Source organism: Sinohyriopsis cumingii, chromosome 11 (assembly GCF_028554795.1).
Source record: "Sinohyriopsis cumingii isolate HCF-2022 chromosome 11, ASM2855479v2, whole genome shotgun sequence".
NCBI lineage: Eukaryota > Metazoa > Mollusca > Bivalvia > Unionida > Unionidae > Sinohyriopsis > Sinohyriopsis cumingii.
The window spans coordinates 13,484,859-13,511,365 of record NC_142971.1 but is presented as its reverse complement, the minus strand read 5'-3'; the positions used below and the strand labels follow the sequence as shown (position 1 = coordinate 13,511,365).

The 26,507-nt window shown below is 35.8% G+C and overlaps 1 protein-coding gene across 6 annotated transcripts in view; it reads left to right on the top strand.

Annotated features, from left to right (window-relative positions):
* Positions 1–26,507, top strand: part of LOC149787630 (sorting nexin-14-like) — a 128,106-nt gene that overhangs the window by 46,873 nt on the left and 54,726 nt on the right. For 5 of the 6 annotated variants that reach the window (XR_016424079.1, XM_089973805.1, XM_089973803.1 and 2 more), the window contains 7 exons: positions 2,477–2,597; positions 7,225–7,380; positions 8,969–9,026; positions 9,665–9,731; positions 14,557–14,618; positions 17,830–17,877; positions 25,691–25,767. Coding sequence is in view for 5 of the 6 variants with exons in the window: in XM_089973805.1 (XP_089829931.1) it covers positions 2,477–2,597; positions 7,225–7,380; positions 8,969–9,026; positions 9,665–9,731; positions 14,557–14,618; positions 17,830–17,877; positions 25,691–25,767 (589 nt within the window). In the remaining variant the exon portion in view is untranslated. The remainder of the gene's footprint in view (positions 1–2,476; positions 2,598–7,224; positions 7,381–8,968; positions 9,027–9,664; positions 9,732–14,556; positions 14,619–17,829; positions 17,878–25,690; positions 25,768–26,507) is intronic. The other variant, XM_089973804.1, reaches the window with a different exon arrangement.

Sequence of the window (26,507 nt, the reverse complement as noted above, 5' to 3'; positions counted from 1 at the left end):
TGATCAGAAAAAATATTTGAAGAAGAAAGCAAATTTTTAATTAAATTGTATTTCTGTGATAATATTTACCCAATCACATTACTTAAAAATCCTACCAACCATTAAAAACTAGCAACAGCTAGTGGTGGCAAGGGAAAGTAATGGACAAGAGTTATTGCCCTTTGTCTAAATGATAGAAAAGATTAATTTTCATCTTTTAGTTAAGTGATACCAGGGAGACATAATTTATTTAAAAATGTGTATCTTCACTTTTAGACAGATCTCCTTCGTGTGGTAAGGGTGGGATGAGGTGGAGTTGAGGGTATATTTATGTGTGCAATTGCTAATCACTCCATTAGTTAAGTATAAAAATTATGAAGAGAATCATGCAGAACAAAACTTTATTGATATGACTCAGCAACAAGAGATGATAATCTAAGTTGGAATGCAATATACACATATTTACCCTGATTTAGTACAGTTGTTCAATATTCACTTTTAATAATTATAATTAAATGCACCTGGCTTCTGCCTATACTAATGACTAGTGTAAGAGATTTTAAGTGAGAGGTATAATGGACAGATTAAAACAAAATGTATTCATCTTTGACATCATTATTTATGTGAAATTCATGCAATGTTTCATGTTATTCATTTCCAGCATGTCTATCCATCTTGATACTTAATGAAACACTTCATTTCCTTAAATCCTTTCTGTGACTGGCATTTGCAATTAATCTAAGACGAGCCATTTCAAAGATATACGTATAGTTTTCAATGCACCAGCAGAACTCCATTTCAAATAAATATGTCTTTTGGAATTTGGTTCAAAAACTATAAAAAGGAAGGACTGAATTAGAGCAATGCTAAATTTCTTCAAAGCTTGAAATCTGTTGTATCTTTCTCATGTTAGAAACCTTAGTTTTTATAAATATTTTCTTCAAGATATTTAAGTTTTAATTTATATATATTGTGAAGAATAAGAAATTCTCTGTTTAGCATTTTGAACCAATACTTATTAATGCATCATGAAGTGGCTATCATCTCAGTTCTCTATATACAAACATATTGTTGGTAGATAGTTTAATGTATAATAACCACTTGCAACATTTTCTTCAAACCCATTCTATAATTTCAGTTTTTAAAAGTCGTAAAATTGACAAAATTGGAAATCTTAAGGAATCAAATAAATTAGACTTTGTATTCATGTACATTATAGTATACTATTACTATTTAGAAGTACATCCATTGCCTTGAAAACCTTTGCCAGCTATAGTACAGTATCAGTAGCACATCAAAACAAACCTCATCTGGTAAAATCAAGTTCTCAATAATCAAAATTATCCACAATGTCTAGAAACTCATCTCTCTGCTCACATAAAATGTAAAGTCTTCTAATTCTTTTGTTAGCTTTTACCTTTAAATAGGAGAGTCATCCTATAGCTAGATTTTAGTTTAAAGAGGAGAATCATCCTACAATTAGCTTTTACCTTTAAATAGGAGAGTCATCCTACAGCTAGCTTTTGCCTTTAAAGAGGAGAGTCATCCTACAACAAGCTTTTACCTTTAAAGTGGAGTCAGCTTTTACCTTTACATAGGATAGTCATCTTACAATTAGAATTTACCTTTAAAGAGGAGAGTCATCCCACAACTAGCTTTTGCCTTTAAAGAGGAGCGTCATCCTTCAATTAGCTTTTACTTTAAAGGGGATACTCACCAGTTATTATGTACTTTTGAGAGAGTGGTGTATTTATGTTGAAGTTGTTTGCATTTGAAACATGCATAGTGGAGAGAATGTTGGCATACCTCCATGCTACTTTGATGTAATGTGGCTAACATGTCTTTGGATATTGTACTTATGGAAATTGTACATGATCTAAGCACACTGCTTACTACATTGACTGCTCCCTTGTGCTAAAACAATCAGCCTAAATTAGTCTAAAGTTCACTCTCTTTAGCACCTATTAAAATTAGGAAAATGATTTTTGTCCAACTAGATAATACCACATTCTGAAAGTGCAATGGATGAATTACAAGATATATAAAATTTAAAAATAGTTATCAGCTCTTTTTAAAAACAATTTACCTTTGAAGTTCAGAAACTGAAAATGATCAAGCGGAGCTAGCAGTTCTTTGAAAGGTGCACATCTGGAGTAAGGCCAAGCTGTATACTCTATAACCCATATTACACCCATCAATCATGGACCAAAATAAAGGGAAATAAAAGTTCTTGGAACAATACCTAAGATATACAGGGTCTATTTTAAATAGCCAGTATAAGCAGTAAAGAAACCTGAAGAAATTCTTTTTCTTTAAAATTTTAACCCTATGCAAAAATATGAAACTGTAGACCACCACCAAAGAGGAGAGTCATCCTACAAGTAGCTTTTACCTTTAAACAGGATAGTTATCTTACAACTAGCATTTGCCTTTAAAGAGGAGAGTCAATCACAGCCAGCTTTTTCCTATAAAGAGTATTTGATTTTTATCATTGCAGTGTCTACGCTTGGTGCTTGGAGATGCCATGGATCCAGAGAAACCACATATGTTGTATCCTTTCATGCAGTTCATGAAGAAGGAAGCTGCTGTCAATGTGCTACAGTTTGCACTCTCATGTGGTATGTATAACAGCTGTCAATGTGCTACAGTTTGCACATGTGGTATGTATATAACAGCTGTCAATGTGTTACAGTTTGCACTCTCATGTGGTATGTCTATAATGTGCTACAGTTTGCATTCTCATGTGGCATGTATATTAACAGCTGTCAATGTGCTACAGTTTGCATTCTCATTTGGTATGCCTGCAACAGTTGTCAGTATGCTAGTTTGCACCCTTATGTGGTATAAGGATGTCAGTGTTACATTGGCATGTCTACAGCAGATGTGAGTATGTTACATTTTTTGGTTGCATGTGGTACTTACTAACGGCTCTTAGTGTGCTACAGTTTGTACTCTAATGTGATATGTCTATAACAGCTTGCAGTATGCTACAGTTTGTACTTCATATGCAATTCTATAACAGCTGTCAGTATTCTACAGTTTGCATTCTCATGTGGTATGCCTGCAGTAGTTGTCAGTATGCTAGTTTGCACCCTCATGTGGTATGTCTATAACAGCTGTCAGTATGTTACATTTTGTAGTTGCATGTTTTATTCTTTAACAGTTGTCAGTATGCTACAGTTTGTACTCTCATGTGATATGTCTGTAACAGCTTTCAATATGCTACAGTTTGTACTGTCATGTGTTATTCTATAACAGTTGTCAGTATGCTACAGTTTGTAATCTCATTTGGTATTTCTGTAACAGCTTTCAATATGCCACAGTTTACTTCTTTGTTGTATGCCTAGAGTAGCTATCAGTCTTTACTCTCATGTTTTTTATCTTTAACAACTGTTGCCGATGTGCTACAATTTGTATTCAGGTTGTCATTATAATTCAGTTGGTAGAACATCAGACTTGAGATCCAGGGTCACAGGTTTGATAACTGCCCAGGCTAGTGCAGGTTGGTTACTTAGGCATGCATTTGAGAAATGAACTTGACCACCATTTCCTCAGCATAATATAGACAATAATGTGTTGAAAGTGTCATTAAAACCAACAAAAGCAAAACAGTTTGCACTCTCAAATGGTATGTTCATAACAGATATCAGTCTGCAGCAATCTGTGTTCTGCATTTATAAGGCTATTGCAGCTGTAAGTATGCTACAGTTTGGATTCTTGTATGATATGTCATTACATTTATCATTGTACTACAGTTTACATTTTCATATGGTATGTCAAAAGCTGTCATTGTGCTAAAGTTTACTTTCTTGTATGGTATGTAATTACAGACATCATTGTGCAACAGTTTGTATTTTCACATGGTATGTCATCACAGCTGTCACTGTGCTGCAGTTTGCATTTTCAAGTGGTTTGTAATTACAGCTGTCATTATGCTGCAGTTTGCATTTTCAAGTGGTATGTAATTACAGCTGCCAGTGTGCTGCAGTTTGCATTTTCAAGTGGTTTGTAATTACAGCTGTCATTGTGCTGCAGTTTGCATTTTCAAGTGGTATATAATTACAACTGTCAGTGTGCTGCAGTTTGCATTTTCAAGTGGTATGTAATTGCAGCTGTCAGTGTGCTGCAGTTTGCATTTTCATGTGGTTTGTAATTACAGCTGTCTGTGTTACATTTTGCATTTTCATATGGTATATCTGTCATTGTGTGACAGTTTATATTCTCATGTGGTATATCACTAGAGCTGTCAATGTGGCTTCAGTTTGCATTATGCAGTTGTCAGTAGGTTACAGTCTGCACTCAACTTTGATAAGACATTTGAGGCTATGTACTATTTGGAAGTCAGTGTAGGAATTATATTATCAGCTAAAGTATGCATGAATACTTGTAAGTGAAATAGTACATTTCTACATTATAGATTTTGAATCACACCATTTGAGATCTGTCACATTCTTCAATATAAGGGCATACGAATTGCTACATCATCATCCAATCCTGACAATTCTTTCTTAACCTGTTCTCTATGCTACATTAGAAGAAGGTTTTATGGAATTAACCTCATGGTTATATAGATAGCATTAAACTTACATGAATCAACTCCTGGTTGACTTGTTTTTGTTAAACACATGACTCTTTCTTTTTTCTTGAGACCTTATGTACATTATATCGTATTTAATGTCATGGAGATTGATTCGAGAATGTCACAGAATTAGGCAAAGAAATAACTTGGTTTTGCCTTAGAGCTATTTGACTATTTCTCATTGTACATGCGTACAACGTTATCTAGGGTGAATACGTGTTTTTCCAGGTAAGCGACTGTATTAACATGTACCTAGCCAGAAATTACTTGTGATGAAGGAACATTAATAACATGATATGCACGGATATTTTACCCTGACTTTTGCTCATTCTGCTGTGGATTTAAGTAAGATCAATTTCTAAAACCGACACTGGTCGTTTTAGATCACGTCAAGGAGTGTATGCTCTCCATTGTTCTCCAGCCATAGCACTGATTGTGTCTGTCGCTGTGATTGTGACTGTGAATATGACTAGAGCTGTCTGAAGCTGTCTAAAGTTGTTTAGAGCTGTCTGGAGTTTCCAGAGTATTTAAGGCTGCATGCTGTCGATACATATGTATGTACGTATGTCTGTGCCACGGACGTAGATGCAGCAAATTAAAAAGGGTGCTGTATGCTGTCTGTACGTGTGTATACGTATGACTGTACATGTGGTGGATCCATAAAGGGTGCGAGCGGCCGATAAGAGTGTGGGCCAACCCAAGGAATCGTGCGACTGTACAAGGGGTCTAGAAGCATATGTTTGGTTCAATTGTTGTTCCAATTGCATTTTTATGTTCATAAGATTATTTTGAATCTTAGTTGTGTGCATAAGATTATTTTGAATCTTAACAGAGTTCATATTCGAGATTATGTCAATCTCTCTTATAGTGTACAATACTGTTTGAAGTGTATCTGCAGTCCATGAGGTTTCTTGGATCTGTACTTCATATTGATTTAATATTTTGGTTTATTTTCAATGTGTGAAGGTTGTGTAGAGTGATTTGAGTCAGTCGTATGTTGAGAGCGTGAGAGAATCATTGTATTTTTACATCATATATTTTTCTTTATTAATTCATTTCATAAGTTTCCATCTTTCTCACATTGTGTTTGTCTTATTCATTTGGTCCAAAAACCCACACGGTTTCTATTCTGCGACAGAGAATGCTTATTTATTAGTAACACTTCCTTACCACAAAAGTTTCTTACTGTGATCTGTGTCATGCTTCAATGATTTTGGTTAATTTCTCACGCATACTGTTCATGGTAGTGGCATAAAACATGCCTGGATGTGAATGCTACACTGCTGGATACATCTTTGTCAACCTTGTCTCGGTACCACATAGGTAGATGTGTTTGACCTTTGATTCTTTGCTTCACTTGCATTGGTTTTTGTCTCCCTTGCATTGGTTAGTTTTATCTCACTTGCATTGCTTAGTTTTATCTGACCTGCATTGGTTAGTTTTTGTCTTGCTTACATTGGTTAGTTTTTATCTCACTTAGATTGGTTTTTTGTCTCACTTGCAAAGTATAGATGAGTCGTAGGTATCACCTTTCTAACAGCTCAGTTTTTTTATCATTTGTAGCATCTGCAGTGTATTAGCATGTCTGAGCTTTTTGTATTTAGCTCAATTTCTCTGACACTGTTGCATCTACAGTCATGAAATCGATGTGTATATAATCATCTTGAGGAGTGCTCCACATAAAAGGTAAATGTAGGTCACAGTGACATACTTTTCATGCCCCAATGATTAAGTTTGCACCTTTTTTATTCCATCTCTCACAATGGTATGTTCAGGAAGCAGATTTTATGGGTTTATTCATCTTGAGGTGAACTAATTGTCATTTGTAAAAATGGGTCATCATTACATGGCTTTAAGGTGCCATTAATTACATTATGGCTGTATTCACCAGGGAGTGATGATATTAATTCATGAAACTTTTTTTGTATGCTTCGTATTGAAGTGGTACCACAGAGCAATGGCAAAATCATGTCACAGTGGCCTATTTTGTTATTCTTTGATTATGCTCTGTTGTGGAGCTGACTTCATTTCTCTGTCACTCATTTGCTTGCCATCATTGAAATTCACATGAGCTTTTAATTTTAGAAAATTTTCACCTCAGAAAAGTATATCACAGTGACCATCCTTTCTTGCTCAATTGAGTTTGCTAGTTTTTTTGGATTGTACCCCCACTCAGCAGATGAGACATTTGTAGCATTCTAATTTTTTAAGGTCGGCCTGAAAATATTAATCTTTGCTATGTATTATTTTATAGCAAAGAATTTTATCACAGATTTTTGTAAGATAAAACCTTCACAAAAATGTTATGTCATATTCTTTCAGAACACCTGACAGCATATTCCATTGTCACTGGTAATGCAGATTGCTTACTATTATGTGGTATATAAAATCTTAGTAATGTTTCCATTAGGTTTAGTGAAACTTACTGTAACAAGACAGGTTACCTATTTCTGTCCCAAAAATTTGCTCTTATTTTAAGAAAACCTCTTCACATAAGTCACCTGTAAAATATCAAGATTTTGGTTATAGCAATGTTCAGTTTGTGGAATATTTGATAAAACTCATTGAACAATACAAAATCTTTTTTATATGGCTTATTTTCTGTCATAAATCTTTTATATATGATGCATATACATGTCATGCTCTTTTTACTTGTTTACTTTCAGAGGAGTTTAACAAGCGGATCCTGAATCCAGAGCTGTCCCAGTCAGAACTAGTGGCTCTGCACAACAGTGCCAAGGAGCTGTATCACAACTACTGCTCTCCACAGGCTCTAGATCGGATCAAATTTGAGGAGAGCATTGTGGAAGAATTGAAAGATAGTAGGCCTCTTTTTGTAACCTATATTTACTTGGTTAAAAAAATAATTTTATTCTCTGTTGTCCTCCCAACATAAGCCAGTTCTGCAGCTAAGGTACAACCTTTGGATGGCAGCAACATTGTCATTGTGTTATCTTGAGTCTTAAATTTCTTCTTCAAATATGTTACCTGATCATGATACCTTAGGTGAACTTCTTTTACCTTTCAAACCCAGCCATCTCAGATTAAAACTTAGCTTAAGAGCGAAACGTTATCTGCCCACCTTGGTGTCAGTTTGAGTGATCTCCTTTTGATACCAGGATTGGCTTCAAATTGGGCATACCTCTGCAAGTACAACCTCCAACCACTACAATCTGTACAGATGCAAACACAGTGGACTGAGGGGTAACTTTTATCATTATGGGGTATCAATGGAGTGTGGCCCCCTCAGGATCGTTGTTTAGATATCGACATTCTCAAGATGTAGACCGTTCTGAAAGATTTTTGTTTGTGGCTGAAGAATCTACATGTGAATGGAATTCTTATTCTGTTCATCAACTTCACTGTGGTGATTTATATCAAACGGCAAGGTGGATCCCATTCCACAGACCTTTGTATTCTTGTTTGGGATTTTCTAAAGTTGTGTCTTCAATGACAGATCTATGTCCAAGTTTGACATATCTTAGGCCAGCTAATGTATTGATGAACTTGTCCTGCAAGAACCGACTAATACCTACAGAATGATCTTATCCCTCAGTTTTACTCAGTAGGTACCCAGTCAGATTGACCTGTGATGAACCTATTGACAATTCTAAAATCCCGACCTTTGTCTCACTAGTACCAGATTCAAAGTCCAGGACAGTCAGTGTTCTTTCCTGAATGGACAAATTTATACATTTCTTCTCCAATGTATCAGGATCTGAAGGTGATAGAGGAAGCAACAGCATCGCTTCTACCTGATTACTCCACTCAAATTGGAACTTTTTGATCAGTGGCTTCATCAGTCTCTTAACAGATTTGCCAGGAAATCAAGATATTCCCTCATCTGCTCCAGAAAATAATGCAACAGGTGTTACATTCCAGCCCAGATCTGCTGAACCTGCATGTCTGTATATTATTAAAATACGCCCACAGGTACAAACAGTTCTCACAAGCATTGGTGGAAATATCACTTATATGAGATGACCGTAAAGGTGTACAAGGACATTGGTGCACACAAGAACATTTTTTGCTAAAATGACTGTAGGCATCCATACATCACTAGCTGACTTCCTTTGACTTTTCGACAAGAAACAGTCAGCACCAATCACAATTTAAACCATCGATTTCATGATCACTAGTACACTGCATTATCATGGAAGAGAGGATATTGGACTAACCAATGATTTGTTCAATCTTTTGTCCATTTTTGATTACAGATGAATAAAGTTGGCTCCTTGCCCAAGGGGTAATCTAACATGGGTACTAAACTAGCTGAGCAAGATGTGGCAAATGTTGAATAAACTGATAGCAATTTATGGTTAAAAGATTTCATTAAATTTTAACTCCTATATTGCTTAGTACTGACAAATGCATGGAGAGTTCTACACTGTGTATTAATTTCTGTTTCAGTTATTGAGGGTCCACCACACCATGTTATTCGCTTAAGAACTTCTACTCCTCTGTTTAAGTAAGTAGACATCATGGCTATAGATGTACATATTATTCATTTTGTTTAATGTAAGGAATTAAATATTATATAATTGGTATAATTATTGCACACATTAATTGACACATTAAAATGGGGGATACCATTAATTGACACATTAAAATGGGGGATACCATTAATTGACACATTAAAATGGGATACCATTAATTGGTACACGTTAAAACATGATACCATTAATTGGTACACATTAAAACATGATACCATTAATTGGTACACATTAAAACAGGATACCTCTTATTTTTCTTTATTTTCTTAAAAGTAAGAACTAATAGATTAAGCTAGCATTCTAATCAAAATATAAAACTAATGAAGTTCAGATTTTTTTACAGTTCATTAAGACTATGGTAGGGATGACTAGTATGCTGAGAACTCTAGACAGTTGTATTTTTGTAATTAATTATAATAACAGTTATGATTGAGATACAAGTATTTTTCATGATTGATTGATTGAAACTATGCTGAGACTAATAGCTTAATTTTGTGGCATATCAAGCATTTTGTTTTGCTTCATTAAAAATAAACAGAAAAATATTGAGTGAGTGATTGTGTTGTTATACTTATTTTTTATGACACTAATCACTTTATTGTTTCATATTTAGAGCCTATGAACATGTCTACAACCTCCTTAGCAAAACATTCCTGCCGTTATACCACCAGAGTGAAGAAGTAAGTAAAGAAAACATACAAAATTAGTATGAATATATGACAGTTATGTTACACATTACAGGATGGTTATATTACAAAGCTATGAAATATTTATATCCTCCTTGTGTTATTGCTAAGATTATATCCAAATTATTCAAACTACTACCATCACTGTTTTTAAGATTCACTCAGATTACATGTCATTATTATACACCAATTTTGCTTACAAGGGAAGAAAATTAATTTTCTGCCCTGCATGTTCCTTCATATGAACAGATAGTTTAGTGATAACAGCTTTGAAATCTTGAGATATGGTGAAATTAAACAGTGAGTAAGTAAATGACAACTAATATAATAAAATAATTACTGACTTTTTAGTTTGGTTAATACAAGGATTTATCAACACCAGAAAGATAAGACTCACCATGGCAGCAACCAGTACTGATTTTAATGTTTTGAGAGTTTTCTGGTTCGAGCTGAAATACATCACTATTAAACCTTTGATACCACTGAAAGCTAACTTTGGTCTTTGAATAAAAACACAATGCGACTCACTGCAGCTTCAGTCAGAATCAGTTTTATTTTGTTGAGAACACATCATATCAACTGCATCAAATGCCAATAATTCAGGGTTCCCACGCTACTGAGAAATCGGGAAACTGTGAAAAGTCTTTGAATTTGGCAAATATTGATGAAAGTCAGGAAAAACCTGGGAATTTTCCTCCACAATTTGACACCCGAAATAGTTACATAATTGAGTCAGAACTGAACTGAGCATGAGTTAAATTTATTGAGTTCTAACCAGAATATTAGGAGGTTGCAGTATGGATCATTTGGGTGCTTGCCATAAATATATTTGTTGAGACAATCCAAACGCTCAGTGGATTAGACTTTTTGTTTCACAGACAGCTCAGTATCTGTATTTTTTTATATGGAAGGTATGAAAACCAGTCGAGCATCACAAGAGGCCAACATGGTGGTGTTAAAGCATAGCAGCTTAGCAGATGAGCTAGCAAACTTAAATGATGTTATAAATCGAGTTATACCTGCATGAAATCAATATAAAAATTATTTATTTTCTCGGAAATTGCGAGTATTAAAATTGTTATGTCTTTAATATGCTGAAAGATGATAAAACTAATGCGTTGATGAAATCTGAGCTGGTATTAGCAATTTTGATTGCTAGGCGCACAATAACACAGAATCTCACAACCGTAATTTTCAAATATTGTAGAAAAGAAATGAAATGAAATTCATATACTGGTTGTAATAAAAATACAAAAACGAAAGAGCACAACATTATATTCTGAGACCAGCTTCTGGAGTTTCGTTGTATCATGTGACTACCATGTTGACCTGTGTTCTCTCACACAGGGAGCATACGAAGCAGGAACCAGACTGCTTGACTATTAACGCAAATGGCGAGAACTGGGTCAGGTTTCATCTGTGCTGAGTTTCATCAAGTCTCTCAACGGATTAAAGACATAACGATTATAATACTTGCCATTTTTGAGAAAATAAATAATTTTGCTATCGATATAACATAGTTAAAATTTGCTAGGCCCGCTGGTATGCAATCTTAAGGTGGTGGCAGATGCCAGAATTTTTATATGTAATTGCTCAGAACCCACACTCCATCCTAAATGTCCAAATGTGAAAAATGGGGTTGAAATAGTCAGAGGAAACCCGGATTAGAAAAATTTTGAATCTCTGAGCTGAACTTTGGTGCAAAACTACTACACAGTGACATGTAGCTTGAAGCTTTGGTTTCAGATCTTAAATGGAACACTGGAGAAATGAGAAATTGTCATCCTTTTTATTATATATTAAGAAACCATAATAGCCCATATATCAATTCGGGTTTGGGTACTTGTTTATTGAACTACAAGAAAAGTTGATTTTACAGAAAATTCAATCCTTGTTTAATCAATGATATACAGTTTTGAAGGTCTTTTGTTAAAATTCAAATCAACACTTTTGTAAATATCTTTAAATGATTGAATTTTTAAACAAATCATCTTAAGGAGTTTAGGTTGGTTGAAAAATGTTGTTTGTGATTTTATTGGCGCACATAAATTCAGGGTTAAACTTTTTTTGTTACAGAATAAGATCTAATACTTTGCTTTTATTGGGTCTTTTTCATACCATGATAGGAAATGTTTGCTTTGTATAATATGCACATATATTGCTCTAGAATTCTTTAGAATTAAAGTTTTGAAAGGAAACAAAATAATTTATGCTCATTATATTGTTTCCATGTAGCAACATAATGCAGGTCAGTAAAGTAAAGTTAGAATTTGCATTCTGTACATTGAAATGGCTTTAAATATCAATTTATAAGAATATAGTCGGATTTGTTTCGTGTGACACATTTTGTGGTTTTGTACGTGATAGTCTTTTCTAACATACATGTTTTGGAGAGTCTTGAAAGAGAAACATCTTCAGATTTGGAAAATGCATGTTTTATAATCCAAAATGTTCTTTAATTCTGTTCAGTAATGGTCATATGTTAACCTTGAAAAAATTAATTTCATCCTGGAAAAAACCTGGAAAAGACCTGGAAATTTATATTTAGAAAAGTGTCAGAACCATGATTTTTGTATAACAATTTTTTGTAAATAAAAAAATCAAGAATCATAGAAGTCTGCATTGTTGTATCCTGTCCTGTTTTTCCTCTCCCTCATTTAGGCACCCTTCTTTATTTTTGGGGGGTGGGGTGGGGTAGCAAACATGTGCTAAAATGATTTTTAGTTCATTTGTTACAGAATTCATCGTGGCCATAAGTGATGGTGATTTATATATAAATTAAGGAGTAGGTTTATAAAGTCAGTATAATTGATTGATGGTGAATTGATATGAGTATAAAAGAGATTTGCAAGACAGTATAATTGATTGATGGCGAATTGATATGAGTATAAAATAGAATTGGAAATCAGTATAATTGATCAATAGTGAATTGATATGAGTATTAAAGAGAGTTGCAAGTCAGTATAATTGATCAATGGTGAAATTGATATAAGTATTAAAGAGATTTGCAAGTCAATAAAATTGATTGATGGTGGATTGATATGAGTATAAAATAGAGTTGCAAATCAGTATAATTGATTGATGGTGAGTTGATATGAGTATAAAAGAGAGTTACAAATCAGTATAATTGATTGATGGTGAATTGATATGAGTATTAAAAGAGAGTTACAAATTAGTATAATTGATAGTGAATTGATATCAGTATAAAAGTGAGTTGCAAGTCAATATAATTGTTCAGTTGTGAATTGATATGGGTATAAAAGAGTTGCAAGTCAATATAATTGCTCGATGGTGAATTGATATGAGTATAAAAGAGAGTTTCAGATCAGTATAATTGATTGATGGTGAATTGATATCAGTATAAAAGTGAGTTGCAAGTCAGTATAATTGATTGATGGTGAATTCATATGAACATAAACGAGAGTTACAAATCAGTATAATTGATCAATGGTGAATTGGTATCAGTATAAAAGAGAGTTGCAAAACTGCATAATTGATTGATGGTGAATTGATATGAGTATTAAAGAGTTGCAAGTCAGTATAATTGATCGATGGTAATTTATATGAGGATAAAAAAGTTACAGATCAGTATAACTGAGTTATGGTTAATTGATAAGAGTATAAAAGAGAGTTGCAAATCAGTATAATTGATCAATGATGAATTTATGAGTATAAAATAGTTGTAAATCAGTATAATTGATTGATGGTTAATTGATATGAGTATAAAAGAGATTTGCAAATCAGTATAATTGATCAGTGGTGAATTGACATGGGTATAAAAGAGAGCTGCAAATCAGTATATTTGATTCATGATGAATTAAGTAAAAAAGAAGAGTTGCAAGCCAGTTTAATCAATCAATAGAGAATTGATATGAGTATTAAAGACAGTTGCAGATGAATGAAATACCTGATCAATGGTGAATTGGTACAAGTATTAAAAGAGATTTGCAAGCCATTATAATTGATTGATGGTGAATTGATATTAGTATTAAAGAGAGTTCCAGGTCAGTATAATTGATCAATGATGAAATTGATAGAAGTATTAAAGAGATTTGCAAGTCAGTAAAATTGATCGATGGTGAATTGATATGAGTATAAAAGGGTTTCAAATTAGCATAATTGATCAATGGTGAATTGATATGAATATAAAAGAGAGTTGCAAGTGATTGTAATTGATCAATAGTGAATTGATACGAGTATAAAAGAGAATTGCAAATCAATATAATTGATTGATGGTGAATGGATATGAGTATTAAAAGATAGTTGCAAGTCAGATTAATTGATCAACGGTGAATTAATATAAGTATTAAAGGAGAGTTGTAAGTGATTGTAATTGATCGATGGTGAATTGATATGAGTTATAGAATAGTTGCAGGTCAGTATAATCAATCAATAGAGAATTGATATGAGTATTAAAGACAGTTGCAGATGAATGAAATACTAGATCAATGGTGAATTGATATGAGTATAAAGAGAGAGTTGAAAGTCAGTATATTTGATCAGTGCTGAATTTACATGAGTATAAAAGAGAGTTGTAATTGATCAGTGGTGAATTGATATGAGTGTAAAAGAGTTGCAGGTCAGTACATTTGATCAGTAGTGAATTGACACGAGTATAAAAATGTTGCAAGTCAGTATATTTGATCAATCGTAAATTTATATGAGAAATCAAAGAGAGTTGCAGGATATGTGCATGCTTTCATATTTGTTTAATAACAAGTATGGTTTTTGGTTAGAATGTGCTCTCAGTCCATTTATATATAGTTTCATTATGCTTACTTTTATCAGTTTTCATCTTTTGCTTGTTTCGGATTTGCAGTACTACAGCATGCTGTGTGGGGACAGAGTAGAAACACAAACTCATTGCCGAAGTACATCCAAGTAAGTAAATCTACCATATCTGCCATAATTCTTATTATTTTCCATTAAGACAAGGCACCACTTTGTACAATAGATGCCAGTAATATAATTTTTGTAATTTGATCTACATTAGAGAAAATTTAAAATGTTTACTTATTTTATGTTCTTGGAAATTGAATCATTTTAATTTAGCAATTAGACTTTTATCAGGGTGAGCACTGTATGTGTCACAAGTCAGCATAAGATTTAGGCATGCTGTAATAAATAGTTTTAAGTTTTGATCTTGTTTTATCACTAAGATTAATAATATGTGTCATATTGATACCCACTGTCTCTGTCCATCCTGTCTCTGTCCATCTTGTTTTATCACTAAGATTAATAATATGTGTCATATTGATACCCACTGTCTCTGTCCATCTTGTTTTATCACTAAGATTAATAATATGTGTCATATTGTTACCCACTGTCTCTGTCCATCTTGTTTTATCACTAAGATTAATAATATGTGTCATATTGATACCCACTGTCTCTGTCCATCTTGTTTTATCACTAAGATTAATAATATGTGTCATATTGATACCCACTGTCTCTGTCCATCTTGTTTTATCACTAAGATTAATAATATGTGTCATATTGATACCCACTGTCTCTGTCCATCTTGTTTTATCACTAAGATTAATAATATGTGTCATATTGATACCCACTGTCTCTGTCCATCTTGTTTTATCACTAAGATTAATAATATGTGTCATATTGATACCCACTGTCTCTGTCCATCTTGTTTTATCGCTAAGATTAATAATATGTGTCATATTGTTACCCACTGTCTCTGTCCATCTTGTTTTATCACTAAGATTAATAATATGTGTCATATTGATACCCACTGTCTCTGTCCATCTTGTTTTATCGCTAAGATTAATAATATGTGTCATATTGTTACCCACTGTCTCTGTCCATCTTGTTTTATCACTAAGATTAATAATATGTGTCATATTGATACCCACTGTCTCTGTCCATCTTGTTTTATCACTAAGATTAATAATATGTGTCATATTGATACCCACTGTCTCTGTCCATCTATCCATAACCACATCTTCTCCTAAACTATTGGATGGAAATTAACTAAGCTTGGTTCATAGTGTGGCCATTTAGCGACTGTGTACTTGGAAGATCACTTATATTCAATGAAAAAGATTAACTCATGAGAGCGTGAATCGGCATAAATGAAACAGCTACCATATGTACATTTAACTGAAATGTGACGCAGTAGAATGTGATTTGGTAGAAACAGTGAATAGGGCAAGATCTACATCTAATATTTTTGGCAATAAACAAGGATGTAATTGATGCTAAGCACAATTTGCACTGTGTAAGTACTGTACATTATAGAACAGTCTAGTCTTTCCTTGGATAAGCCACTCCCCTTGTTTCAGGCTTTTATTTTCTTCCTAAATTATTTGACTTATACATGAGTATATAGGGTATTACAATAACAAAGAAAAATGTTCAATTGATCATGTATACAAATAAATAGCATGAGTTACAATTACATGATGGGCAGATCAACATTGTCATTCATAAATGACATACCTACATTTTGTTATTAATAATTTGCCTTATAAGCTGGCTATTTTTTAATGGTGCAATGATTTCAGGTAAGCCCTCATCTGTATCAGCACATGTGTCTAGTATTGTTTTAACCCAGCATTTCCTTAAGACATTTTCCAGGTCTTTGTTTCTCAGACAAGCTTACTGCAGTACTTTCTCACCATAATTAATCAGGTCAAGTGTGTGCCAGGAATTTAGCAGCTAAAATACATATCCAAGTTTAAAATGAGCTGTATATTTTTTTTTGTGTGGAATTGAAATTTGGGATCCAAATTTGTTTTGATATTGGGAGTTCAGGGGTTTCAGTTTACTGGGGGAAAAAATAATTATGATATTTAAAAAGGAAAATTTGGGAGGGATTCTGGTATACTCGAGTTTCGGTTTTGAGGAGTTCACTGTACTAGTAGGTGGAACAATTGACAATTGCCTTTGTTGATTAAGATAGTGATTTGAAATAGTGGCTGCTGTAAGACATGGGACATAGTTGCATGTGTATGAGTTATGCCAGGATCATCTGCTCGGGCATTGATGGGAATTGCATCGGCAGCCAAGCTAGCATCATGTTGTGTATTACATGTGTATAACTGCTCAGGCAGAGATGGGAATTGCATCGGCAGCCAAGCTAGCATCATGTTGTGTATTACATGCATATAACTGCTCAGGCATTGATGGGAATTGCATTGGCAGCCAAGCTAGCATCATGTTGTATATTACATGCATATAACTGCTCAGGCATTGATGGGAATTGCATCAGCAGCCAAGCTAGCATCATGTTGTGTATTACATGCATATAACTGCTCGGGCATTGATGGGAATGGCATCGGCAGCCAAGCTAGCATCATGTTGTGTATTACATGCATATAACTGCTCAGGCATTGATGGAAATTGCATCAGCAGCCAAGCCTGCATCATGTTGTGTATTACATGTGTATAACTGCTCATGCAAAGATGGAAATTGCATCGGCAGCCAAGCTAGCATCATGTTGTGTATTACAGGCATATAACTGCTCAGGCAAAGATGGAAATTGCATCAGCAGCCAAGCTAGCATCATGTTGTGTATTACATGTGTATAACTGCTCAGGCATGGAAATTACATCAGCAGCCCAGCTAGCACCACTTGTTATATCCATGCTTTAAAAAAAAATAGTGTTGGGGATATTGTAACATCCTAACATCCTCCACCTGTCTCTCTTTATGCCCAACCATCATTTCTTTAACTCCTGGGTGAACATTCTTGAAATTTTGTAACTCTTGCCCTTGGATTGTCATCTGCCAGAGGGATGGGAGCGAAGATGACGCCCCTTTTGTTCAGTAGAGGATGCTTCTGTATGGTGTATAGAAATTTCAATTGCAATGACATTTAGTTTTTTTACAACCTAACTTTGTGTATGCAATAATGGGAGGCAGATGCATCATACAAATAAGAAGTTGTATGTTGTGACCTCTGGGCTACAGTCTATGGGGGTGGGTGAATACCAGGGTTGGGTTGTGGTTTGGAGTGGGGACTGGAATAATATGCAGTTGAATAGCATTGGGATTTGTGATGGTTAGTTATTGTAATTATAATTGTAGTTTAGTTTGTATTGACTACACTTGTTAATCTACTCTTCTTTTTTCCCACAGTTATTTATATGTACCCAAGTCATCAACCAATATCCCATCTAATGCTAGGTAATTCTTAATGTTCTGTGGTAATTTTAGTGCATGCTTCAGTATTTTCAGTATAAATGTTCATTCACCTTGATATATGCATGCTAAAATATTGGGTCAGCTTTATATGACAAAATATAGCCAGCATTGGCTTGCATCTACAGTAAATCACAACATTTTAATATCATTAAAACATTACCTGTTGATATTATAACTTTTTGGGGGATGGAATTATCATTGTCCTTATAATAAGAATTCATCCTCCCACTGATGAACCTCCACAGAGAGTTCTGGAAAGAATCCAGAACATAACACAGACCTCATGCCAGTACTCATGCTTCTAGGCTGCTTGGGTCTCAGAAAGGAATAACTAGCCCTTTCTGTTTGGGTTCAGTCTGTTCAGAGAAGTATAATGCCTGGGGACTTGTGGGGTCCCAGCTCTTCCTTAAAGGATGAATGACCATGATGGAGCATTGTTTAGGCCACCCAGGAGGACCGAACAGCCTGTACAGTAGAAAGTGAGCCATGCCCTTCTGCAGGAGAAGAGCAGTGCCCTTTCCAGACCCAGTGGGGGGAGATTGAGATGTGCCCCCCCCCCCATGAGGGAGGACTAGCACCTTCTCCAGGTACATAGCTCAGTGGCTTGATAGAGCAAGTTTTTCAACCTGTGAGGGGAGACTAGCACCTTCTCTAGGTACAAAATTTAGTGGCTTGATAGAGCAAGTTTTTCATCCTGTGAGGGGAGACTAGCACCTTCTCCAGGTACATAGCTCAGTGGCTTGATAGAGCAAGTTTTTTATCCTGTGAGGGGAGACTAGCACCTTCTCCAGGTACATATACATAGCTCAGTGGCTTGATAGAGCATGTTTTTTATTCTGTGAGGGGAGACTAGCACCTTCTTCAGGTACATAGCTCAGTGGCTTGATAGAGCAAGTTTTCCATCCTGTGAGGGGAGACTAGCACCTTCTCCAGGTACATAACTTGGTGGCTTGATAGAACAAGTTTTTCATCCTGTGAGGGGGGGAGCAGTACAGAACAGGTAGCAACTGGTAGTTCATGCCATTCTGGCAGGAGAGAACTGCAATCCCATCCTAAAGAAATCAGAGCTTTTCCCATCCCAGAATTTTGTAAACTTGGGTTGAATTTTCTCACAAACTGAAATAGTCCATGTCTCACAGGACAAAGTGACCTTGTTGGAAGCACTGAGAGCTATCAATGATTGCCTTCTTGTCTATATTTCTTTCTGGGGACCTTGAACACCACAGTGAACCTTGCTCTGTTAAGACTTTACTTTGTGCCCTCTCCAGTTTCTCCTCTTGGTGAACTGCAAACTGGATAGGGATTGCCCAGATTTTTTGAGAACCAGACTTGCATCAGCTCTGGAACTGGTGGGAAAATTTTAGACCAGTTTTGGTCTGGAGCCCCCATGCATGTCCATGAACCCCACTTCATGGAAAGCTCACTTTTAGGGTTTGGTGCTCACTTGGAACCTCACCAGAAGGCTCCTTCCATCCAACAGCCCACCAATTCTCCATCTTCATGCTTGGCTCATCTCAAGTGATCCACTCACAAGGACAAGTTTTCAAGCAAAGTTGCCAAATGACTCATTCAGCTAGATATGACCCATGTCCAAGGTATATAATGCAGAGTGGAGAGACTTTTGCTTTTGTTACGGTAGGAAATGTGTTGATCCAAGCTATCCCTTTTTAGGTTGAGTTACTTGATTTTGTTTTGATGAGAAATAATAAGTGGTTTCTACCGTCAGGGGCTATAAGGCAGCCCTGTCTAACACAGTCACGTTTTCTAAGGCCCAGCCATTGGTTTGGATTCTCACATTGCCAACTTTATAAGGAATTTTGAGCTGCAGAGACCAGTGTCTTGTTCACTTGTGCCAGAATTGAACTTCTTGTGTGTCCAATAATCTTTCATCTAAAACCATCTATGAGCCTTTGGTTAAAGCTTCCTTTGCTAATCTTACTCTCAAGACCGTTTTCTTACTCTCTTTGGAGTCTTTGAGATGAAGGAATGAACTTCATGCCCAGTCTGTTGAGCATGGTTATCTAAAGGTCAGTGGCAGTTATAAGTCAGTATATCTTTGTAGCCAACCAGGTATCTTTAAAGAAATCAAGCTATCTGAGGTAATGCCACTTCCTATAGATATCCCCAGTGTCAGTCTTACCTGTGCTGGCAACGATCAAAATTATCTATTTTCATTGCTGCTTCTAAAGAGTTTTAATGGGTATGATTACAAATGATTTGGCTTGATGTGGGTTTCAAACCATCAGCGCCGCATACCACCATTCCATTTGTTGGTCATCCTGTATTTAATGGGTATGATTACGAATGATTTGTCTTGATGTGGGTTTCAAACCATCAGTGCCGCATACCACCATTCCATTTGTTGGTCATCCTGTATTTGTCTTTTTTCCATCCTGGTGATTAGAAATCGGTTTTGGCAATGGAATATACATGTATCTACTTCTGGCCATCCATTTCATTGAACGTGGAACCATAATAGATTAAGTGGTCCTCCATTTGGGTAGCCAGCAAGCCTTCCAGCTGACAATCAGGCCTTTGTACCAGCCTGCTGTCCAGATATTCTTCAGGCCTTCCTGAGAGCCTTCCTTCTGGCTTTCCAGTCTGGTAGCTTAATACTTTATCATTTGTATGACTTTCAGTACTTTCAGGGAAGCCAGACATTATTGGTATGTCTAATAAAAAATACTGCTCTACAAATAAGAACAATGCTGGGGTTACATCTATGCTGTTTGGTATTTTATATGCAGATATGACACTTTGTCAGATGAGGTCCCCACCCCCATGACAATTAATTCTCATCCCACCATGGAGAAGGTGGAATTCAGTTTCAAGGCTACTGTGGAGGAAATGTAGTTATCTTAATGCAGTCTGAATGTCCACCGCTTCCATCTGCTGATAAAAAGCCAAAACTACAAAGTCAGTGCTTCTTAATATTGAGGATGAGTAAGAAAATAAATAATTTCACCATCTTCTACAGTTGAAAGTCAGCAAGATTTCCAATGATTTGAGACAGAAGTCCATGAACCTGGGAATTCAAGAGCCTTTTGATTTTGGAAACCTCTTACTGTGTTGACTGTGTTGTATAATGCAGGATGGTACCACACACTTGGACACATACAACACTGACATTTAGAGAGTTGATAAGAACATGTCAGCGGTACATATGCCATCAACTTCACTATTTGATAAAATTGAAAACAAAGTATTTGAGGAAACTTTGAAGCATGTCTGCAGTTTGGTAGCAAAGTTATCGATGTTTGATTTAAAATCATTTGTGACTATTTGCCTAACTCAGATGTGGGAGATAAGCATGCATAGGAGTCAGTGGCCTGGATAGCTAAAGGGATTAAGAAGGCAGTTAAACATTCTAGTGTCACTACAGTGATGGCTTTATCCAACTTTGATTTGATATGATGCAACTTTATTCTATGTTCATCATCACTGAAGCTGCATCACTCTTTAGCATTACAAACATTGCCATTTGGGGGAGGTCAGATAGAAGTTAGAAAGCAGGTGGTGCAAGAGGTGTCCCTCCATCTCTCCTTACCTTACATTCCACCTTTTCATCTCCTACAGTCTCTGGCACAAAAGAGAGATGTTCAGAGGCAGTGGGATTGATGACAGTAAGCTGCTAAACAAGAGGGGCCCCAAGTGGTCTAAAGCGCTCACCGTTCCGGATCACTGCCATCTCACCTCTGCGTGGGTTCGAGTCCAAGGATTGGCTAGCATGGGTACATGGGAAAGCCTGTCAGTAGCTTGTCATGGGTTGGCGGTTCTTCCCTGGGTTTTCCAGGGTTCTTCCTCACCAGTTATACTGGCCACCATGTATATCCTATCTTCTGCTGAAAAATGGCGTTAAACCCTAGAACAACAACAACTGGTGAACAAGAACAGACTCGTTTGCAACAAGTCTTTGGATGGCAACTGATTTTTTTAGTGTCAGAGGTCATTTAATTAGGGTATAGGGAAACAAAGTTGATCTTTCTCCAAGTCTTTCAGTGTCTTCAATGACTTGCAAAATCCTCTGCTCATTGAGTCTCCCATTTGGGTCCAGATTCCTCCACTTTTATCATGCTTGGATTAGTCTTTTCCTGCAGAACAAATGTGTGTTCCAAGTTGTTTCGCACTGACTTCATATATCTTTAATCCAGCTCTGTTCCCATTTACATTGTCCTTCAATGATGGATACTGCAAGAATTTCTGTAAGAAGCCCAAATCAGACATGCTTTGTATGGACACCAATTCATCTGGTTGTGGGTCTACCTTTATTACCTTTCCTTATCATAGTAAGTAGCAACTGGAACCCAGCAGAGCATGCCCATCATATAAACAATATTGAATAGCTTTTGTTCTTTGTGAGAGAACCAGGGTGAGAAATGTTGGACAGTTTGCTTGCAGTTGTGATCAAATCACCCAGCTTTTATTCTGTTCTGGGAGCTTCTATTCCCCTGTTCCAAGTTCAAGAAATGGTTTAAATCAGACATATTCTCAGCAGTATCAATCCTGCTTAGAGGTACTTCATCCCTGCCTGGACTGGCTTCTTCATGTCTGCCTCTTGTCAGGAAAACCTTGCATAGAAAGGAGTTTCAACCTTCAGTCATGGAGAGAATCTTGTGAGCAAAATAAAACCCTGCTTTGAAAGCCTACATGGGATGTGGCAAGTATTCAGAGACTGGTGGAAAAACAAAAACATTGTCCCTTTGAATTTTTTGATCTCTCAGGTGGCTGGCTTTTCTCTTTGCTTTCTAAGGAGAAAAAGTTAGCTCAATTTACTATTATGGGATATCACTTCATGATTTCAACACATTCAGGCTTCATGAGAGAACAAACAAGGATTGGTCAGACTTGCTGGCCAATGTAGATCTGAATAGGCCTAAGTTACTCACCATTTTTCCTAAATGGAATATTTCATGGGTTTTGACTTGGTTCAACTCAGAGAATTTTGCAAGGTTAGCCAGAGACTCTTTAAAACTGGTATTTTTCGAGACATGCTTCTTGATAGCATTAGCCTCAGCACTTTCTATGGACCCAAACTATCTCCAGTTTAGATGATTCTGTGGTCCTAGTGACACAACTGGGTTTAATACCTAAGAATCAGTTGCCACCTGCAGCAATCTGAACATTGTCATGAAATTTCCTTGATTGATACCCCGAGATCGGCAGCTATGTAAGTCCAGGATGTAAGTCCAGGACTGTTTTCTAAAATTTGATTTGAACTGCACTGCAAAGAACTGTGAAAATGTCTTCTCATTGAGTCATGAAAAGAGGATAAAACCCATCATGCCTAATGAGAATTTCTGCTAATAAAATTACAGCAATCTCTGAAAGTCTTGCTTGCGAATATAATGTTTTGGTGTGAGATATACCCGAAGCATTGTCTGGTATGCACAGTCTGTCCTCTTGAGTTTCTGTCTCTGGAAGCTACCATCATAGAGATGAAACTTTAGTGGTATAGATCAGTGGCTGTAGCCATTATAACCACCAGACCTTTTGAAGTTGGCACAATCTCATCACAGCCACGATAACCACCAGACCTTTTGAAGTTGGCACAGTCTCGTCACAGCCACGATAACCACCAGACCTTTTGAAGTTGGCACAGTCTCGTCACAGCCACGATAACCACCAGACCTTTTGAAGTTGGCACAATCTTGTCACAGCCACGATAACCACCAGACCTTTTGAAGTTGGCACAATCTCGTCACAGCCATGATAACCACCAGACCATTTGAAGTTGGCACAATCTCATCACAGGCATGGACATAGTATTTTTGCTGGATTTGCCAAAGTTTTGTTGGTCAGAAAGGAGAGGTCATTTTGTGTTCTCCTTATCTTAGTGTCATGGTCACGGGTTATGTGACAGTAGGTTGTTCTACCTTCATACTAGGAGAACAATCTATCCTTAAAGGTTATTTAGATCCCTTTGAATTGGTCGAACTTGGATGCTGTTGAATTTCTTCCTCCTATTACCTATTCTTCTAATGCTAATGTGATAGAGGAATGTATTTGAAAGATACAGCAAAGTTTTATTAAATTATGTTTTTCAAATAACGCTTAACCACTAAAGTTACTAGTAAACCATCCCACACCTCCCACCAAGCGTGCATGCTCACTGATGTAATACTCTGCTTAAGCTGGTTAACAACTGGTGCTACCTGGTATTGGTATGGGGATGTAATGGGTAAGAGTTTCTTCCTGCATTTACACACACACACACACACACACACACACACACACACACACAACACACACACACACACACACACACACACACACACACACACAGAGTCATTTTGGAACTGCTGGAATTGAGAAGTAGTGAAGATTATGTTCCTAATGTTAATGTAATCAGGTAAATATTCATGAAGAAACAGTTAATAAATAATTTCTTTCAAAATGTAAACTCTGAATCATATCCATTTAATATTTGAAAGTCTTGCAAATTCTTTTGGAATCCACCATTCCAGATTTTTTTCTTCAAAATTTGATTATCTTTTCTGAATAGTAAAACCTCAATCAATCAGAAATCAAACTTAAGCTGTTTATAATGCTTTTTACAATAATTAGATGATGAATTGACTGTAAAATCCAAACCAAAATATTGGCATTGCTTAAACTTTTAAATCTATTATTCGTGTATTATGTGCATGTGTGTGTTTGTTTATTTTCTTTGCAGCATTTGTGGGATAAATTGCTTTTTTGTACTTTATGTTTTTATTAGCACAATAAGTTCAGTAAAGTTTGTAAAATTATTTCCTTTTGTTGACTTATAAAATAAGCTTTATGCACAAGAAACACAAGTTGTAAATTAGAAAAGTATACCTTTAAAGATATATGTCTTAAACATTCAGCTTAAAGTTCTTAAAGTTAAGCTCTGTTTCATACAGTCCAAGCCACCTTATTATGTCATCGTCATAATAATATAGCATGAATTTATTCACTTTTGTCAATATGAAAAGTTTAAAGATTTTGTGCACTCGACCTTGCCATCACATCGCAGCAAAGAACTAACCAATGGCATATCATCAGGGATTGTTGATAAGGCATAATTAACAGCATGTCATCAGGGATTGTTGATAAGGCATAATTAACAGCATGTCATCAGGGATTGTTGATAAGGCATAATTAACAGCATGTCATCAGGGATTGTTGATAAGGCATAATTAACAGCATTTGCTTTGAACAATGAGACAACTGATCATGATTTAGTTCAGTTATATACTGTATATACTTGCTTATAAGTCCATTCGACTTGCAAACAACAAAGATCCTGATGTGCCATATCATAATGCACCTGTAGATTAGGGTCTTTGTTGTTTGTTCTACTGATTATTTCTGATAACTCCACAGAAGATCTGTCATCGTATTATGCGATTTGCTGTTGGACCTATCTATATACAATAGTAAATTTTGTCAATTTCTAAAACAAATTAATGATAAAATTTTAATGCAATTTAAATTTAATTCATTTCAGAGTGATAATTACTATCATACATGAATTTTAATACTTCAGTTTTAACATGAATATGTTAATGAAGTAGGAAAAATTAAGGGTCTTCCTTGGTAAGGTCATTTGACATTCTGACCAGTTCTGTTCATTATTCAGATTAAAGATGAACTCTTGCATCAGAAATTCACTCTAATGTATTCCTAATTAACCATCTAGTTTTGTTTATGTTGTTGAATTCCATAAAATGTTCATTTTTGCAAGAAATTAAGTAATTTGTGCACTCAGTATCAAGTTCTTTAAATTATTAAAACAATTAGGTCTACATTAAATAATGATGGTTGGTTGCAGACAGCAGAAGAAAAGAGAATTCATCAGCAGCCTTGGGTCAAAGCTCAAAGAGGTGTTCAAGTCTTCTCCTAGTCTTGGTAGGTTGAATTAATCATATTTATTCTTGCCCAACAATGAATGTTGTACAGACATGTACATTCCATTCATTTGTCTGTATATCCATTTAAGTTTTTCATTTAGGTCAGTTTTTCAGGTATTGTGACAGGGCATACATGTTAAATATACACATTTCTGGCTGTCAAACTTTTCTGAATGTATTTCTCCCCAGTACATTTCTCAGACCTGTGATGGAACTGGGTAGTGTAAACATGATAGACTTAATTGCTGTCCATAGTCTGTTTTGGAGGGTGCTGACCACTGCTTTCCCTAGTTGGCCCCCTGCATTTCTGGAGTGTACTTTAATTCTGTAGGCCTAATACATACTATATGGGATCTTTCAACCTGTGCAATTTGGTTATCAGTGTGGCATTATTAACTTCAGATTTTCACTTGCAGTGCAAATGTTGGTCTTGATGCACTAATAGAGTGCATTAATATGACCTGATGAAAAGGTGTTCTCAAAAGAGACTTTGTTGGGCTTTTAGTTTCACTCAGGCAGAAAGCATCCTGCCCACCCTGTCTGGAGATAAATCTGTCTGAAGATAACCCTGTGTAGAGATAACTCTGTCTGGAGATAACTGTACTTTCATACCTGCATTCCCTTATTCAGTCCATGCAAGTAATTGTAAGTTATTGTCAGTCCAAGGTCAATGGTTTTCATATACTTTTAGTTCTCCAGCTGATTGTCTCTTCTCACACCAGCAGCTTCTCGTGGGTC